Source organism: Pholis gunnellus, assembly GCF_910591455.1.
Source record: "Pholis gunnellus genome assembly, chromosome: 13".
Lineage (NCBI taxonomy): Eukaryota > Metazoa > Chordata > Actinopteri > Perciformes > Pholidae > Pholis > Pholis gunnellus.
In genome coordinates this window covers 4848404-4869056 of record NC_136540.1, presented here as the reverse complement: position 1 = coordinate 4869056, position 20653 = coordinate 4848404, and the positions used below count along the sequence as shown (strand labels likewise).

The following is a 20653-nucleotide window of genomic DNA, read 5'->3' as shown; positions in this document are numbered from 1 at the left end:
AAGTTCGGATGCAAATAACGCCATTGCACCATACGATGGTTCTAAATGGTATTTTGCTCTAAATTACTGCAGTTTTGCATTAAAATGCTTTTGCTCAGCAGCTGCGTAATGCAACCGAACATTTAAATATATCTTAACCTCTAAGCTTGATGAAAGTCCTTGAGTGGAGAGCCATTACAGAGGATTGTACTCCACCACGGCTAATTGATGTCTGCATCCTACATTCATACTACACATGCATTTAAAGAATAAACACAATAGAATAAAACCATGTGCTGTTCAGGTGACAGCTGTGATCCGATGAGTCAGATAGACTCTGCCGGTGAGAGAGGAGAGACATCGTGCAGCCATGTCTATCTGACAGAGTATACATTTCTTTTATTCCCTCTCACATGAGCTTGTCGGTAAATCCATTATCTGCCCGCGTGTCCTTCAAGCTTCAGGGAGATTTTCTCAACCTCAAACTGTTGAAAGATTGTTGCCAGCCCTCCTCCGAGTCGCGCTTTTGTTCCCGGGGTGTGCGACGGCAGAGTCGGAAATTAATTGCACTTTCATTTCTCAGCCAGATGAAAGACTTGGGGAAATGTTCAGGTGTGATAAATAGGACTCTCCTCCAAATTGCAGCCCTGCGGATGGCCTCTTGTGCTGCGTGTCTTTCGTGCAGCTGATAATCACAGGTAGCTCACCTCTTTTTCTGCTAAAACATCAGCACTGCCAGCTAATCCATTTCAGCTCTTCTGCAGCGTCTTGTACATCCACTAAAAATAGCAGTATATGGGGGTAATCAATCGACACTGACGGGTGGCTTTAGCCCTTGTGTGTACATCATGTATGCTGTAAAGTGCTTCCTTTCAATGTACAAATGCTTGTTTCACGGTGTATAAATTAAGATTTTAGGGCTTATGGATGGTGATGGCAGTTTGACACTTTGACCATTATCTTGACAACTAAAAAGCCAATTTGCTATGAAATATGAAATCAATATTCATGAAGGCCGGCGGCCGAGTCTTAATGGTATTTGTGACCTCCTGAATTATTTCCTCTCCTGCAAACAAAAGGCCAGATTTTGTCCTTGAGCAACAGTTTCGGGAAATGATCATGAAATTGTGGATACCGCTAAAAGCAACATAACGTAGAGTAGAATGCAAACTTTAATCTATTAATTAATTGTCAACTATTAAATAAATCAGCAACTTTTTTGATAATCAAATAATTGGTTTGAGTAATTATTGAAGAAAAATACTCTCAAATATTCTCTGATTCCAGCTTCTGAAATGTGATTTTTTTTGTTTTGTTTTCTGGTTTCTTTACTGCGTTTGGAAACACTGATTGATGATTTCTTAAATTTTAAAATAAATAATCTTTCATTGCAGTCCTAACTTAGAGAGTACAGTCTTATTGCAGACAGAAATCATGGCGCAAACTCTGAAATGAAGTCTTAAATAAACCAGAATCACATATCAGAATGTGGCATGAAAGCAAACCAGCTGATGCTCCTATAGGCTTTGCTGTAACGGCTCCGGTTTCTGTTTTTGGGTGTGTTTCTTTGCACGTGTCTGCATACTGACGTTTTGACGTAGGGGTCGGAGAAGCCGTTGGCGTCCATGGCGGCGAGGTGAGCGCAGCGTATGATGCCCACTACCAGGCAAGACTTCTGGGTGTTGTACTTGAGAGAAATCATGATGCGTCCTCGTTCCTCCAGGGACTTGTCTTCTGTCTTGTTGACCTGCGGTGGTGAAAATGACAATGTTTAGTTGTTGAACACGTGCAGGCATTTATGCGACCGAGTGGCTGCCAGCCAGCCACTCGGCTTCATGCCCGGCGCCATTTGCAACAGATTTCTCTCATTTCTGGCATCATCCTCATTCGATTAAACCAAAGCTTTAATTTCCAACATGCTGTTAATCCATGTAGACAACATTGTTACATGGAAATGTTCTCGCTCATGGATTTCATTCATTTGTTAGATCCCAATAGTTTGTTTTTGCCATGTCAAGCATTTTGTGAAAGGAAGTCAATATCCTAAAAAGTCTTCAGCGACTTCTTGACAGTTGTGTGTCCTGAAAATCAGCCGTACACTGATTGGCTGATTAATGTCACCTCCGTTGTAGATGGTGAGTTAATAGCCTCATCAAAATTAATTTGACATGTTCTTTAGAGACAAACATCTGAACTGACACACATCAGGCCTTCTCACTGATGAGCGCAACATTCAACAAGAGGACCAAACCTTTCACGTCCTGCCGAATGAACTCAAACATGTTTTGTCTTGATTTGGTGATTTGACATTAAAGGTGATTTTCTTAGGTCATTTTGCACGCTATGATGTCATTTCAAACCATGTAGTGTGAACGTGCAACATTTAGAGCTTGTGCTGTTTATCCGTCTTCCCAGAAGATGGCTCAATTTATACAGGCTGGTCTCATCCAGCATTCGTAGCTTTAGCTCGGAAAAACAATGCGTCTTAATACGTAGATATTCCATGACATTATTTTGTATGTACGCCTCGTAATCATGAATGAGGAAGTATAAAGAACGCACAAGCCCGCACTGGGTGGGTGGAGGGGGGAATGTGTCCAACAAACGGCGATCTTTCAGCCAGGAGGCCGCTGTTCACGCCCCGTGTGAAACCAGAAGTCAACGTTGATTTATTTGTCACGTAACTTGCATACTTCAGTGGTTATTTTAACCCAAAGGACAATCTTTTCCTAAACCTAACCAAGTAGTTTTGTTGCCTAAACTTAACTGAACTAAATAATAATAAATAAGTTCAATAATCCCCCCCCCCCTTATTTATACTGTCTCGTGTAATGCCTTTTAGTTGCTACATACTTTATCTTTTATTACTCAAGGGGATTACATGAACCTGCTGTTATTTCAAAAATGTAGCCTGATTAACTTATTTGGTTGGTTGAACGATTGAATAGCTCATTCAAAGATATTTTGAATATCTTCAAGCTGGCAGTTCTTGCAGCCTTCGAACCAAAGTCCCTTTCCAAGCCCGAGACCAGCGATCTGATTAGCGAGTCAGTTTTTACCTAATGTTTAATGCTTAGCCTCTTTTCGCATTCTTTCACTGCTTCACAGAGCACTTCAAGCTCCGAAGAGGGAAAAATACTTGCGCATATGACTTTTTCGTGGTCCCTAAAGAGCTATTTAAGCTTTGTTTTTTTTCACAGCTATGCCCAATGACTTAGAAATGCAATTTACCGGCAATAGTCCCGCAGCTGCTGATTGTGTGAATATGCACTGGGCTTTCCTTTACACCAGCATTCATTCTTTACCACATATACAGTATAAGAGCATTCATATCAGCTGAGGAAATGCACAGAGAGGCTTAACGACTTCATGCTTATCAATGGCTACTTGAAAGTGCATGGACTAGTGGAAATGTGGGAAATGGGACTGTGAGTTATTTTACTTTGGTTTGTGCTATTTCAAATTTGATATGCATTAGTTTTTTTTCGCTGTCTCACTCTTCCTCGCTGTCTCCGAAGCGAGGGTCTAAGGACCGAGGGTGTCGAATGCTGTCTAGATTGTGAAGCCCCTTCAGGCAACTTTGTGATTTTGGTTCAATATAAATGAAATTGACTTGATGACAAATGACCTCACACCCCAGAGCTAAGCAATACAGTTAAACCTAAGAGACACATAGTTCTAATACTTTGTATCTTGACATGACTTCAAAAAATACCATCGATGAATCCTTCAGTGGTAACAACTTCCTGTTGAACTGCACACTTCAACGTGTCTTTTGAGCTGCAATGAAACACATTGCCAAATATGTAAAAATTGGCATTTTGTGAAAATTGCTAGTCTAGAAGTTTAACTTTTAAAAGATTCTGACTTTGGTTCCCCCCAGTGGTTGAATCAAACACACTCTGGCAGAGAACAACTAACCCAAACCACAGACTGTCTGTAGGAAGTTGACATGGTTTGTGGACTACAGTTTTGAAGCCTCGAGTTTTGCATTTTGGCCGTCTTTTGGAACCACAGTGACACTAAAAGGTGTAAAAGTAAAACAAAATGCCGAAACATATATTGTTAGGCGACTAAAAATGTTACGTTAACTTTCACGTACTGAAAACACAGCGAGAATAGATTAAAGTGGACGAAAACACGGAAAAACCGCCAGACCGGACAACACTGTGGTAGAGACCTGTCAATCACTGTGTAGCCCCGCCCTAAAGCATCCCCTGCTTTATGGTCTGTGTGACTCTAAATGGACCATCATTTAGTAAATGAACATCATGCTGTATTGAAGAAGACTTGAAACTAGAGATTGAGACCATAAACTCATGTTTACAATGTTTACTGAGGTAATAAATCAAGAGAGAAGTAGTCATTTTCTCATAGACTTCTATACAACCAGAGGAGTCGCCCCCCCTTCTGATTTGTTTTTGTTCAATGCAATTTAATGAGAATTCTCTGCATCATGCATGTCCATGTGTTGCAAGTAGATACACAATGGGAAAATGGAAACAGCTCGCCAATGTGTTGCATTCATATATGTATTATAAGAACTGGACCCTGAGATGGTGCCCATCAATGAAAAACGCTCACCAAACTCATAATCCAGAAAACGTGTCTTGCTTTATGCTTTGCTTCATTATGGCTCGTGCACGTCGTATACATTCAAATTCATAGCACAAAAACTAACAATTGCCCTTTTTTACAATTCCATGTCGCCTGTCAACAGTTTTCAAAGGTCAATAATGAATTCCTACAAACAAAATTGATTCCATTGAAAAATGCTATCATCAACTAATAATGATAAATAAACTTTAAAGCGGCGATAATCCATATTTTTTTAATAATGTGTTAAGTGACGATGTGGAACAACCCTCCTCTAGTGATGAACCTAAGCTGAAGCTCCCCTCTGCTGTGCAGTGCTTTACAGTGACTTTCAGCTTACTATTTAGCTGTCCAGTGGGAAATTGTACTATTTTGGTTCACTCTCACTGCTCTTTTGTTGTTGATTCAGTCGCAGCAGGCATCTGCCGTCAAAAGAAATCAGCTATTGCAGGTTTAAAGAATAAAAAAAAAGGTTTTGTAGCAAATTTTACAACCTTGTAATGGCTTTTTTTTTTTTTTTACATTTTCAAATGCAAAACTATTTTACAAGCTAGAACAATTGTGTCTGAATGGGCAGCTATGAAAAAGCTCCAAGCAGTGGTCTTTGTTACAACACTCACACATTCACTGCAAAAACACTGACGCCCATAACATTCAGAAACGGTATAAGAATAATAAAATGAAGAAGAAGAAACAGGCCGATAGTCTCTGCAGAATGCAGACTTCTGTCTCCTACACACAGTCTTGTACTGCGTGTAGGAGACAGTGCTCAACAAGCTGTCCAGCGGTGTCCACAGCAGGGTACTAATCGGATATCTCCAGGGAACCGACTCTCTCTCCATGAATCACAGATGACTTTTACGAGACGTCTCACTGGACTCGTGGACTCGGCATCCATTTCGTCTGGCATGCCGACGTGTTTCGGCCGCCGCCTCGGTTTACTGTCAAATCCATTTAGTCCCGTCTCTTCTTCTGCTGTTTATCCGTGTTCAGGACATCCCACTGTTGTTTCTGCCTCTCCATCTCCGTTTAACAAGATGGTCGGCGGGGAAGTCTGTGGCGAACCAAGAGGCTGACAGGAATACAAGAGTGTCGAGACAGAAAGCGAGGGAGGAAGCACAAACCTCAGGCTGCCTTGATGGCATCACGGTGCTGACAAGTGCTAACATCTTTTCAGCACTGTCGTCTTTTCCATTTCACACTCGCAGATCATCCGAGTACCTTGGCTACTCTCCTCCTTTTCTCTAACAAATTACTTTTAAGATGCTATATTTATGAACAAACAGACGCATATTAAACTGACAATTCAGTTAATGACCATACAACATCATTAACCGCGAGAAAACTAAAACTACATGGGCCTCTGCTCTTCTTTGACTCTGTCTGCTCTCTGTCTCTGCTTTCATGGACGGATTACTGAACGAGCCTACTTGACACAGACCCAGGGGCCCAAAATGTCTGGGGCCCTTTAACCTACAACATGTCACTCAAAGAAACACGTACCAACCAGGAAGAGACTCAAAATGACCACAAAGACAAATAAACAACTACAATGACACAAAAAAACGAACCCAGAGAGACACAAATTACCACAAAGAAAAGAGATGCACAACAGCTGTGGAAGAGACGATGAAGACACACTAAATGACCATAAAGAGACACAAAACTACTACAAAGAAGCAAATGATCACAAAGAGACACAAAACGACGATAGAGACACAATTACCATAAAAAGGGTCAAAAAGACGAAGCTAAACAACTATAAAGTCTGCATGTCTCCATCCTATGCTGCGGTAGAGGCGGTGGGGCCTTTTACATGTGTGCCCAGGGGCCCATTGTCTCATAATCCGCTGTGTTTTCTTCTGTGAGCTTCCTCTTCCTCTTCCTCTTCCCATCAATCTGCTCAAACCTAAAATCTACTTACATAAACAAACACACTGCTGCGCAGTAGTGTTTGCTTAACATTTTCCAGCTAATTGTACCATTGCCTGGGGGAAAACTCAATTAAGATCGGCTGGAGGATGTCCATTAATTTAATTTAACGCACAGTATAACCGGACACCTCCGACGTGACTGAACATCACTCTAAATGAATGTAGCTGCAGAGCTAAATAATCGAGTGAGATATACGTCGCTCTCTCTGCATCTGTAACTCCACAGGCTGCAGAGCTGCAGCAACCCGACACAATAATATTCCAAGTGTTCCAGGTATTACTCAGCCCCTTAGGGGTTACCAGGGAAACAGCGAAATTAGAAATTACCAGGAAAAAAAGGTCAGGTGACATTCCAGGATAAAGGGCGGTTTTCCTTTTGACTGATTCCAGGAATCAATTCCAATTTCTTAACGTACAGTTCGAGGTGGAAACCCGTAATTAACTGCCACAAGTGGCAACCTCAGCCTATCTCCTGATGTTCCCGAGATGAGCGCCGTTCTTTTTACTTTGTTAGTTCAGGATATGAGGCTGTGGAAGTGTGTAGCAGGAAGCCGGGCCAAAGCACATCTCCTGCCAATGTCCTGGTTGGATCCCTGAGATCAACACCTCTCAGAGAACAGTGGGACTCGCTGAGTATTGTGCTGTTGCAGAAGAAGAGACCAAGGTTTACAGGCCACTGGCGTTCAGTCTGCACACGCACTAATGTATTCCACAGAGAGGTTAAAGAAAGCGCTGCTGGTAAGAGCGGAGGTACAATCCCATACGAGAACCTGGTGCTCGAAGGCGTAAGGATTCTTTTCTCACTAAAAGAATATTGCTTTAAAAAAACAAGACAAAAACATGAAGTATAATGCCCCAGGGTGCTGCAATATGAAATAAAAATGTAAAGTATTTTGATTTGATGTTTTTACCTCTTAAAGTTGCTGAAAACTCGGTTTCAAATCTGGAGTTTTTCCTTTGTAACATTTAATAGTCACGTCTAAAAATAAAAAAAGAGCTCAAATAAAAACTTAGGGATAAACATTCTAAATGATACAAATCAAGAGTTTAACAGTCAAAAGCTCTGCTATCTTCTGTGCATACATCTCTCATGTGAAATATCCAACATTAACTATATCCCCACAGAAAACATTATGGAAATCTAGTCATGCTACTGCAGCATTTCCAGGAGCACTTAAAGCCGCCATAATCAATAATTCTTTTATTAAGGGATCACATGACACGTGGAAGGGTTCGCTCATAGTGACAATCCTGTGTTTCCCCTCAGCTCTACTGAGATTTATAGCATCTTTCAGCTCATTGTTTTTTGGTTTTACGGCTCCCAACGTTGCGATTTAGAGCAGAACTGCTCTTATACCTCTACTGTACATTTACCTGACCAGCTCCAAACAGCAGATGGACAAAGTTAGTGACAAGATGGTGAACACAGTGGAGCATTAAGAGCTAATGAGCCTGATATTTCCCTTGGTAGTTAGTGGAGAACAAAACCATTCACCAGATGGCCAGAAATAGAGAGAACTTCAAATATTGAACCGCAAGTATCTGTGATTTGCAGAAACAAGAAAAACATTTTATTATGGTGACTGGGTTTCAGGGACAGAACCCACGTTAGAGAGAATGTTTAGATCTGAAGCTCATGGTGTCATTAATATAATGTAACTATCATCCTCTGGGGACCATGAATGTCCATACTGTCACAGTCCACTTTAAGACCCCACCACTAATTACAGATTTTCCGATAAAAAATATTTTTCTTCACGCCGAATCTCACACCTGAACTTGCATATTGGCTGATTCTGATTGCCGAATACCGGCAATAAAAACTTGTTCAGCAGCTGTTTACTACTAATCCTGTTTGAATAAGATATGATTGTTGTCGTATGTCCTGGCTCAGGTTAAACCCTTTGTGGAACACGAACAAACACATACAGAGAATGAATGCCATATAACTTTGTTTTATTTTCTAGTTTGGCAGATTTTCCTGTGTTAAATATTGCCATTTTGCTCACATTTTGAAAGCTCTGGCGAACGATACACTCTCATCTTGCACTTGCCAGATCGGTATTGCACATGTGCAATTACTGCTGTGATTTATTTCAGATGCAGTGATTGTTTTTTTCCGGTGCTCATGACACATGTTCAGTAGAAATCCTGCAGGATGTACTGATCGGGTAGCACGTGTTGTTATTGTTTCTTTGTAGCATAAATTAGCTAATAAATGATATATCGTGGTATCAGATTGGTGCGCATCCAGCATTTTAGGCTGTATTGGAGGCAAATCCAATACTGGAAAATCGGTTTTGGAACAACTCTCGCACTAATTGGGCCACCATCTTTTTTTGTAAGCCCTGTCCAGCAATTCAGCACAGTAGCAACATCATTGCTTGTGCTGAGCTTCCAGGGCAGACAAATGAACATCACTGGTTAACATGAACTGTAATGAGATAAAGCGCCTTTTTTTCTCTCCAAAAACAGGAATTAAACCAGCAGGGTGAGCTTCAAATTTGTGGCCGTCTCTTACAATTAAGCCTTTCATTGTCCAGCTGAGCTGAGGGAATAGAGAAATGTACTGCACAGAGACACGGATCCAAGATTCATTGGCAGATTAGTCTGCTGGCTCCTACACAGGTCAGCCCCTCTACTGTCTGCTGGTGCCAATGCTAAGGGCAGATCCAGGGTAGAGGCTGGCAGACAGATCCATTAGATAGAAATGGGTGAATAGTCACAATGTTTACAAGGACACAGCTGCCCAGCTACCTTCAGATTACCAAAACATACAAACAAGCTCCTCTGTCTTCCAAAGACCTCTATGTGAGCACTTTTTATCTTTTTACTGTGGTGACAATGGAGGCGCTATCCTAAAGGTTCTTAGCTCATTCATGGGTGCGTTTTAATGTCAAAACTTAAACAGCACTATAAATTCCCAGGGGTCACAGATAAGATAAATTTATTTAAAATGGTCCGCTTTTGGTAGATTTTTTTTTTTGTTGATTTTTAAATCCTGTCATTTCTTTCTGCATTTCAACTTGTGACGGGTCCATTCCACAAGCTCACAGGCTGACTGGCTTGTTTAAGAGCTGGACAATCAAAATGCTCTACTGTCAGCCGAAAACCACCATTAATACCCGTTTCCCTCCAAGATCCGAGCTGGCGAAAATCTCTATTCCGAGTGTGAATGCCGTTCAGTTGCATTGGCGTGTCATGGTGGATGTCACATAGGCAACTAAAGCAGAGTTGGTAAATAGCGAATATGTTACGATGGTTACTTCTTTATTTATATGTGCTACTGTCTTTCTTTTAAACTCTCAAACCAGAGTTGGTGGTTGTTAAAACAGTGGAAAGTCGAACAAAGCTCAAAGCTTTGAGGAGAGCATATTAATTGTATGTTTTTGAACGTTCTTTAAACACCCCGGGCGTGACGAATATTGCCTGTAAATATTGTCAAGGCCTTTTAATGTGAAAGTTGAGAGCGGAAGGAGTGGATCTGGTCTGGTCCCAAAAAAAACAAAGTGCATTAATACCCGTCACTACTGCGGAGTCATTTGTCCTATAGGAACAAATGCTGATCGTAGCCTTGAAGACAGAAGCCAGATGTTAGCGGGTGTTAGCTTGTGCGTGTCCAGTGGGAAAGAGGCTTAAGACGGGCACTGCTAGCTGCTGGATGAGATGATTAAATTGCCTGTGCTATATTCTCCTCAGCACAGCATCCAGAACATCCTGTGTTGAGACAGAACTCCTTATCTGCTACTTCAAGAGCAAGCAGAGCAGAAATTGTCTTTCCCTTTTTTCTCTCTATAACCAGCATCCGTCATAGCTTCCCTTTGCCTTGAAGCATTTCTATGTGAAAATGGCCATACTGTGCTTTATACTCACCGTTGCTAGGGTAAGATATTTGACAGGGTGTTCCAAAATAGCAAAAAAACAACAACAAAACAGCGATGGAGTTTGACACAAACATCTGCTCTGCAGCTTCTCTAAAAGCCACTGCTGCATGTGGTGATGGTCTGAGCTACCAGACCCAGTGAAACCTCCTCCAGGGTTCTGCTTCCTGAATAGATGTGCAATATAAGAGCTAACAGCAGGTGCAGAGTAAATCCATCCAATCTCTGCTGTTGATAGCTGTAGAAAAGCTACTATTTGAAGCTGGTCTACCTTCAATTTTCTCAATCATTTTCACATTTAGTCACGGTGAAGGTATGGATTCAGCTGGAAACATCGTGTCAGGATGTGCTTTTTGTGGTGGAGGCTATGAAAATACTTGTGAGTGAGGTATCATCACTGACAGAATCTATTCCTAGTGTCATCACCTCACAGATAATCTTAATTATACCACAAAAGTGTAGAGAGCTGTTGCAAATTATAACTACTAATGAAGAAACTGGATTTTTAACCGTCACTGCCGTCTTCTGGCACTATTACTCTGTAGTCATTGTATGACAAATTAAAACTACTATACACATTTGAAATATAGTCTGTTTGTAAGTATACGATGTACTTACATTAAATAAACCTTGACAAAATCAGAGCGTAGAATGGTGAATGTGCCGTGGCTGTTTCATACGAGCATATTTAGTATTTCTGGATGCTGTTTCACACTCCCACATAGACAACAAAGCATACGAGAGGAGCAAACACAAAGCAGTGCTCTGTATATGGGTGATCCAGAATTACACAGTATTCCTTTTTTTTTTTCTAACTATAAACTGTGTAGGCAATTTGAAAAGGATGTTCAATCACAGTTCAATGATACTCCACTCCACTCCCATGTTCTCATCGCACATAATCCACTCCCGCACCCCACTCATGGGCTCAAAACCCAAAGGAAAGTCTTATGGATGCTGTTGTTTGTACTGATGTTCTTCTTGCAATTACCAGCATGTAATTGTTGACATGTACATCATTGTGGGACAGATTTAAGCTTTTATGTTAGTTTTTCTGGGTATTTCAATTAGTTTCCAATCACATGCTGTTCCTGTGAACAGTGTTATTTATAAGGTGAGTTATTGGCAACGGTTCAGCATCATTTTAGTATTTTCTCTACACAGCACTGAAACGCTAGAAATGTTGCTTTTTAACATTATAATAATCCCTTGACAATAAAATATATGATAAAAAAAAAACGATTAGGTTTGAGAACAAAGGTTAACGAGTAAACAATAAATAGGAAGCAAAATAAAAACGTCTTAAAAAAACAAAACAAAAAAAACCTCATCTCTTCATTTATTCATTTTCCCTTTTATTTTTGCATATTGTGATATCCTGATTGGTTTCTTGTTTAATATTCAGTATTAATCTAGACACACAGTATGCACTTAATTTGGTTTAACGCCTTTTATATCATAAGTCTTCTGATGTTGTTCATGACTATACAGCTACACAACAAGCAAAGGCAGCCGACACGCAGAGGAGATATATCTGGAACATACAGTACTAGGACTAGTATACACTGGAGTAGTGTATGGTGTAGTATACACTGAGGTAGTGTATGGTGTAGTATACACTGAGGTAGTGTATGGTGTAGTATACACTGAGGTAGTGTATGGTGTAGTATACACTGAGGTAGTGTATGGTGTAGTATACACTGAGGTAGTGTATGGTGTAGTATACACTGAGGTAGTGTATTGTCTTGCAATGAAGAAAAGAGTGACTGATATGTATAAAAACTTGATTTTATGTAACACTCGTTGCTAAACGAAGTACTGTGTACTTATCCAACTCTGTCTCTGATCACAGTTGCTGTGCTCTTTTTAAACACAACCACAAAATCACATTTACAGAGACACCTAAAACCACAAGTATCTGTGTGATACATTGAACTTACAGGTAATTGTTTCTCCAGGCAGTTGTTGAAGTTTTTGATTTGGTTGGGCTTCAGCTTCTTGAGCGGGATTCTCGTTTCCCCGATGAACTCGTTGTGTCGGAATTTGTCCTCATCACACACTGAAATCCTGAGAGGAGAAGAGCAGAGCAGGTAGAAGGATGAGATCGAAGTGAGGCTCAGGTTAAAGTTTTGCTGCTGAGAGGGGAGGCTGTAAAGTTTAAACCATAAAACCAGTCATTTTCCACCTGGAGTCGATCATCCTCCATCACAGGGATTCAATTCTCACCAAAACTCTTCACTTCACTATAAACCTGCCCCCGCCGCCTCTCTGGGCCTCCACAGCACTGAAGCAAAACACCGGTAGTTCTGCAGCAAAGGAGTTCATAAGACTTTTGTCGGACTCGATCAGCATGGCAGCCGACGATGGGATAATAAGATAAGATAAGATAGACTTTATTGTCCCGAAGGAAATTTGTCTCGGAAACATACATACAGTGTCTGCTGTTTAAAATTACGCTTCTAGGAAGCACTCGGCCATGTTTGGATCAAAATACTTTAAATATTCTAAAGTGAGAAGAAGTCAAGAGATATTTCAGGTGATAGAAAAATGATGTTCTGCTCAGTTCAGTCATTAAAAACCAAATCACGACTTTAACTTGAACATATCTCGCTGTGCTGATCTTATTTACTCAATTAGTGCAGCTTGAATGGAAATGTGCCGTCGTGCATGGTACATTCAGTCTCTTTACTTATTGGTACAATGTGATCATTTTCTATCCGTTTCCACCGAACGCATAACGACAACACCGTTTTTCAATGCATGACAACATCCTTTGAACACGTAAGTGTATGTTTTGCGAGTGTATTTTTTAATCACCAAAAAGAAGATCCACTATGTTCCACAGTAGAACTGCGAAGGAAAGATAATGATGAACCGAAAGGCAGCTCTCAATTCAAAACCACTGAGCACACGTATACAGTACACCTTTACATTTCAGACCGGAGATCTATATTCCTCGGCACCATTTCATTACATTTATAATGAATGTCAATTATTGGTGTGGGAATACGCTGCTCTCGGCAGATCTACGTCTTCAATAAATGCAGAGGGCGAGTCCCTGACATGAAATGATTCACACTTCGTCAGGCTCATGTTGTGGAATTCTGTTTCCTTCTAGTGTTTTTCTGCCGAATAATCTGCCGCCACCGCGGAGAGAAAAAAACATGCAGCCAATAGCATGAGTAATAAGTATTAGCACTGTAGCTTGTAGGGGATGCGGTGTAATTAGTATCACAATGAAACACAACGGATATAAAGAATAACTTATCTGCTACAGTGCATGGACAGGTGGTGCTGAATTCAAATTTCAATTTGGAAAAAAAGAGAAAACAGTGTTGTCTGGGAATGTGGAGGCTTTTCTCTCAGTATTGTTCCTGGAAAATGGTTAATCGAGGAGCTGTTATCTGAGTCGGGTGTGTGAGGTGTGTAGTCTGTCAGATCACATCTCTGAGAAGTGGCCCGGTGTTGCCGTCGTGGCACTCGGTGCAGTAAAAATGCACATTTTCTCTGCTCTGCAGAACACAATCACCAGAATATATATTTGCAAAGCATTGATAAGAGTGTCTGTTAATAGCAGTGATTCAACAATTACTTCCCCGGCTGTGAGACTTTTAAGAAATGAGGATGTAATAATTAATAATTACATTTGAAATAATTGGAAGTAATACAATCACATTTGAATTACTTGCTGATCACAATGGTGATTTGATGAGTGCTTGAACATTCCTCAGCGATTAATCCAATAAATCAACATTTGAATACTGCGCAGCTTTTTTATTCTCTCTTTTTTTGTTGGCATGTCTATTCATTGCGTCTAAAATCCAAAATGTATTGAAAAAAAATAGAGCTGTGATCATTTCCAAGCACCACAACATGTTTTTATCTAACGAAATATTCTGCGTCGTTCAAAAACAACTTCAGCCTCGGTGAGCCGGTGCATAAGCAGCCATAGCCCAGAGAATTGTGCAATAAAAATGTAAGCGCAAAAGCAACGGATTACCTCAATAAGCAGCATCATCAGTAACAATATGCAACAGGAAGACCACCAAAGAAAATCTGGATTATGGCTGCCGGCGCCGCTGATCCCTGCTGCTGAGGTATATTCCTCAAAACCACAAATGTCAACCTCATGGTGGCGCCAGAGGAAACGTCAGTGGGGTCCAGAATCTGGGGACCATGAATATTTGTGCAAAAACCTTTTTGGGAATCCATCAAATCGTAGTTAAGATATTTTGATCTGGACCAAGCGCACGACAGAAAGATGCAGCCTGACAGCCTTAAAATGGCACGGCCACTACGCCAATCAGTTTTTCCCAGTGTGCAACAAACATACAAGACTGCTGGGTAATATAATGAGCCCCCGGCACTAATAGGAAGTCACGGCTGTAGGTTAGGAGAACGCACACTAGAAACACTCACGGTTTCTTAGATTCTTGGGGGTTAAACAGAAAACTAAAGCAAAATGAAATCCTCCACAGCATGCGGCCCACCTATCATTGGGATATATATTCTGTACTGTTGCTACCAAAAGTGATTACGCATTTGATTATATAACCTACTTCTACTACAGTGTTAACACTTTGGTAAAAATAAAGGAGCAAAGAACAGTGAAGTAACACTTCCATTGCGTAACAGTGTCATATTTATCCCGAGGAGCAGACGTTTCTGCTCCAGGTTTGCAGTCTATTCTCAGGTGTTGTTGTGAAATACAAATAACCAACAAAAACAGGAAGTTATCTCACCCAAACAACGTGCTGTTTGGAGATTACACAAACAAAAGGATTTCCCCGGCCCTTAAAGTGATCGGGGGGGGGGGGGGGTGTGTATCTCGCGGTCCGGTTCGCCCCGGCACCGAGACACTCATCATAGATCGCAGTGAAGAAGAGTACGCGGGATGAATAAATCATTTCTGGGTGAAATGGCTGTTGTTAAATACAGGCTGTAATGCAGTGATTTATCTCAGGAGCCACGAAGAAGAGAAACCTGAAAAGGATTGTCTTTAAGCCTTTCAACACAAATCTAAAGCAGCTCACGCTTAAATATACCGAAACATGGAAAAGCATATTTTATCTCTTCCACTCTTTTTAATTCTTTCTTTAAATATCCTTCCCTCTTTTTCCCTTTGTCTCTTTTTATCTTTTTTCATTTCCACCATGTCTTTTGTTTTCATTCATTCATTCCCCTCTATTCCTCTAATTACCTCCCTCATTTCCTTCCTTTCTTTCACTTCCTCCCCTTTCCTCCCCTTCCATTCCTCTCAGTTCCTTCCTTTCTTTTACTTCCATTCCTTTAATTCCCTTCCTTTCCTTTGCTCCCCTTCCATTCCATTTATTTCCTCCATGTCCTTTACTTCCATTCCTTTAATAAACTTCATTCCTTTCCCATCCTCTCATTCCTTTTATTTCATGTCTCCATTCCATCCCTCTCATTTCCCTTTCTCTCTTCCATTGCTTTTATTTATTTATGTCACTCCTTCCTTCTATTCTTTCCTCCTCTTTCTTTCTCGCCACACCTTTCCCTCATTCTTTCCTTTCCTTTCCTGGTGTTCCTTCCACCTTTCTTCTCTCCCCATCATTCTTTCCTTCCAGTAGTTTTTGTCTTTCTCCTCATTCTGGGCATTCATTAGGTTGAGAGGAGCCTACCTGAGTGTTTTGCGGACCATATCCTCGTCGGTGATGCCGTAGTAGGTCAGGGTCTCACTCCAGACAGGGTTGAGTGTGTTGTGCAGGGTCTTGGTTCTAAGTTTATTGGCCTGAAAGACAAACGGAAAAGTTGGTAATTTAACAGGATTAAACATCTTTATTGATTAACTGCTGGTTCCCCTCCTCCCGCTCAAGAGAGCTCATCCCTCAGGTGTCAAGTTCCAATGAAATGTTGCCAGAATTATATAAACACCCCTAAAAATGTACAAAGCCTCTCCGCCCTCGTGGAAATTTATCAATGCATTGACGTCTGGTGGCACACATGCAAACACAAGCTCGGGAATGAAAACCGCAGACTCCATTTACATGAAGTGACGGGCGTAATCAAAGCAATGCAGGAAGACATTGAAGTTATAAGATAGTTACAACGGCTCGGCTCGTGCTCAATCTGCTCCTGTTTCTGTCAGCGCCACATTTTCTGAGAAAACAATGTTCCAATTATAAACAATGCAACAACACTGTCCATGAACAACACCTAAGAACACACAGCTAAGGCAATTAACACCACATGTCATTGATAAATGATGATGATGCATGCATTCAATGAGACAAGCGATGCATCTTAAGATCCATAGAAAATAAATCGGACCACAAATGAGTCAAGAAATGACAGCACGCGGTCCCTCCGCCTCATGGACCGTCGTGGCTGTAGCGACCTCAAGGTCAGCTTGTCTGACCCCAGCGCCTCCGTCTCCGGCGCGTCCGTCTGCTACTCATCTTCTGTAACCAACGTTGGCAAGAAAACTTGGTGGAATCAGCAAGCTAACGAGAGCTAGCTAACGAGCCATGTCAGTAATGGAGAAAACGTAACGCTCCGTCTATACACTTTGTCGCAGCGTAGGAAAACACATCGGTATCTCCAGATAATCAGTCGTTAGACCTGATGTCGTGATGTTGTGATTGATCTACAGTCACAGAAAGGAGAGAACAGACGCTACACTGTGGTTACTGAAAAATTAAAAACGATAGATGGTGATTAGTGGCTGTTAACATTCTTTTATGTCATGACTTAAATTAGTCCCAAACTGTCGAGTCTATCTCAGAATTAATCTTGACAATTAGGGCTGATTTGAAACAGTAGATGGCCTTCTGAGACATTTTTAACCCCAAAATGCCCATTTTTATAAATTTAGTGAGAAATGTCAATATACTGTATATAATACAATATACAGTGTATATGTATATATATGTATACATACATATATATGTAAAGTGTATAGCTAAAAAACACTTTGAAGTGTTCATTTCCTCTTTAAATGGTTTTACTTTTTGTCAGTTTTTTGATGAAAATCAAGATCTACAGATTTTGCAATGTTGTGGTGTATCTACTTCTAGATCTTTCATGGGTGTGTCAGACAGATTATCAAGAAGCGTATTAATAAGCATCAAATTAGGCATCAGACTGCTGTAAAGCGTTTTCACTGACTGACTTTGTCAGAGTTTCATCAATTGCAATCCAGCGAGGTGTTAAAAATGGCCGTGACAAGCAATTTAAACAATAAGCTGGTGGTGATTTATTTACAAGTCTGATGGCAGCGATCCACGTAATGAGGCTCTCGCTGACTGTTTCTCCCTCAATCAGTGGGTGATTCCCACAGGAAGGGTGTTGAACACACAGATGCACCGAGCATTCAAAATGATGTGTTTGTGGCTGATAACAAATGCAAATAACACTGTGGCGCCTTCAAGACTGAGCGGGCGTTATCAGGCTTTATCAGCCTCATGGTTGTGGGATGGAAGGGGCCGGCTTCACCTACCGGTAGTTTCAGAAGGCCGTTATCATCTGTGCACACGATCGATCAACCGATACGAATAGAATCTAGTGGCCGCTTATTATGACGGGAGTAAAGGCCTTTAGACAACGGGGGCTTTTACTTTGCACATTAATATATATTTTTATATCAGTTTTAGGTCATGAGCACTTTGAAACAAAACGCGAATATTACACGGCAAAAAAGGGACATCCTTTTATTCTACGAGGTAGTTGTTTCTGAGCTTTCGCACCACAAAAAAAGACATCAACCAATCACGCTGTGCGGAATGGACAATTCTGCAATTCAGTTATTGCAATGTGGTGTACAACAACACAGAGGCTCTGTAATGCGAACCAAGGCGGCACACTTTATTGTTCCCTTCAGACTATGTTTGCAGGCTAGTATTTCACATTTTATTTCATTTAGCCGGTACGCCCCCCCGGTGTGTAAAGGCCTTGAAGGTCAACATAGGGGTGCTGGGGCGATAGATGGGCCAAACAAACACAGGACTTTCACCAAGTAGACCGCTGTTCAGTCCCCTGTGTAACAAAAAGTCAATGCTGACTTATTTACTATACTTGTGTTATTTAACTTGTGTACTTATTTTGTCCTAAACCCCGGTCTTTACCTAAACCTACCCAAGTAGTTTTTATTTTGCCATTTCTGTGCTTAGTACTTTCTATTGGTAGATGATTTGTTCTTGACAGAGTAAAGACATTTACAGCTGTGCATTGGACGTGGGTTAGATTAGTGGAAACGCTGTGGACTTAATGTTAACAGTACTGCTAGAGTGAATATTACAAGAATTCCCCAGCGTGGATGCACGACAACACTAACATGTAACACAAAGATGATCTTAGTTCCAGTAGTAGTGTTGATAACCGTCTAAAACAATGTTCCCAAGGTCTTCTAACTGTGGGGGGGGGGGCATCTTCATTATTTTAAACGCCCACCTTGTTATATTCTAAGTGGATTGTTGGCAGGCTGGCAAAAAGCAGAAGACGTGATCAATAGCATTACAATGTAATCAGTTGCTTGTGGACAGGGACGTCAATACATCTCAGTGAAGGGGGTTGACCTGAAGTTGTGACTCAACAGGTATTTCATTAAAGCCATCCTCGAAATGACACCATGTGTGAAAGGCCGCTGGTTTTAACTGGGGTGAAGAAATAAGTGAATTAAATCGATAAAGTGTGAACCTGCAGGAGAGACGGGGAGTTTTCCCTCTTCTGCTGCGCGTGTAATCAGCATGCGTTAAAGCGGAAATAATTCACCACCACCTGCTCACAGATGGAGGCCGGTGCTACAAATGAGCAACCGGTGTCACGAGTCATTTCAGTCATGCCCGAGGTTCAAAAAACCTTTGCTCTCAAGCCAATTATTGCAGTATTTTGGCATGAACCTCTGCATCTCAGACTAGTTTAAAAGGCCCCCATATCTGAAGGAGAGGGGGGGGGGGAGACAGACAATCAACTGGCTGCAGGTGAGCACACTGCTGTATCAGACAGTTCAGTGACCCACTTTCAATCCCAACAGGTCCTTCTTAAACCCTTTAGTTCTAAACTGTTTGACTCCCATGTCACACTTGTATTATCTGTGGTATTTATTCAAAAGTTAAGTGACACATCAAATGGCTCCGCGAAGGCCGAACGCGGTGTAAAGCTGAGGTTATGTCACCATAAAGTTAACAGCCAGTGCGGCTGACCTTGCTCTTCGAGCTTTGGACACTTGGCTGGTGTTAAATTCACACTCGTGTTGAAAGACAACTCATCATCGTGACCAGCAGCTACTGCTGGATGGAAGGAAGAATAACCAGACACGGTTTATAACGGTTTAAACTTCGTTACTCGACCTTTAATGGTGTGTTTGGAGTTTTAGTTTAGAAACTAGTTAAACTGAAAAGACATGGACTTAAATACATTTCATCAGGTGCAGAATGTGTAAGTCCTCCATGTATTTCTATCAGCATCGTGCCACACAATTAAGCCATTACTATTTTTAGCAACGCGATATTATGATGAAGCATAAAAGGCCTTATTTCCTGTCGCTACTGTATTTGTCAACCGTTAATCACCTCGCGGTCTCTGTGAAAACGTCCTGATTCCACACAGCCTCTAATCCCTGTGAGTAATCGACAATTTCATCTGGAACAATTACAGGCATTTCAATGATTGTGGTCTCAAAGGAGATGGAACTGTGATCTGGCTTTGCAGCAGAGCGTGAAACTTCACTTCTGATTAGAGTGCAAGCAGAACTTATGACCTCTTTAGTGCGTCTTAATGAGGCTCTTAGACCGAGCCTAATGATTATTTTGAGAGCAAGCTGAAAGAAATGTCAGAGGGTGGTTTGGGGGGGGTGACGCCATCTTGTTTTTCCTGACAGGAATATGCAAAATGCTCTGACGCCTCCCACTGAGACGCCAGACAAATCCCTAGAAGCCACATGCTCTCATGGAGTTTTATTTCACTCAGCAGTGAAATAATCCGTGACATTTTATATAAAAAAATACACCATAGCAGGACATATAAAGCCCTTAGTTGAAACCAATCATTGGGGGGATGTGACACCGGTCAGACTATGTGGGTGACAAATGATCTCAAGTAACTAAAGTGCAGACACCAGGCTTCTTCCTGAAGAGCCAACATTTTTGTCAGATTCCCAAAAAATAATCGTGAACTGTTCAGAAAGTTTTAAAAGCACATTTAAATCGGCTTAGAAACTGCATGTGGAACGTTCATCCATTGAAAGACGTCTTCAGGGGCGACGGGATGCAGAGCTGGTAGCAGCAGCATGATGGTGTGTGCATC

At 41.2% G+C, this 20653-nt stretch overlaps 1 protein-coding gene across 1 annotated transcript in view; it reads right to left on the bottom strand.

The window, feature by feature from the left end:
- The window catches only part of doc2b (double C2-like domains, beta), a gene marked incomplete at both ends in the record, with an annotated part of 105571 nt that overhangs the window by 7818 nt on the left and 77100 nt on the right, over positions 1-20653 (bottom strand). The window contains 3 exons of the mRNA XM_079170994.1: positions 1569-1726; positions 12331-12457; positions 16033-16142. Of these exons, the coding sequence (XP_079027120.1) occupies positions 1569-1726; positions 12331-12457; positions 16033-16142 (395 nt within the window). The remainder of the gene's footprint in view (positions 1-1568; positions 1727-12330; positions 12458-16032; positions 16143-20653) is intronic.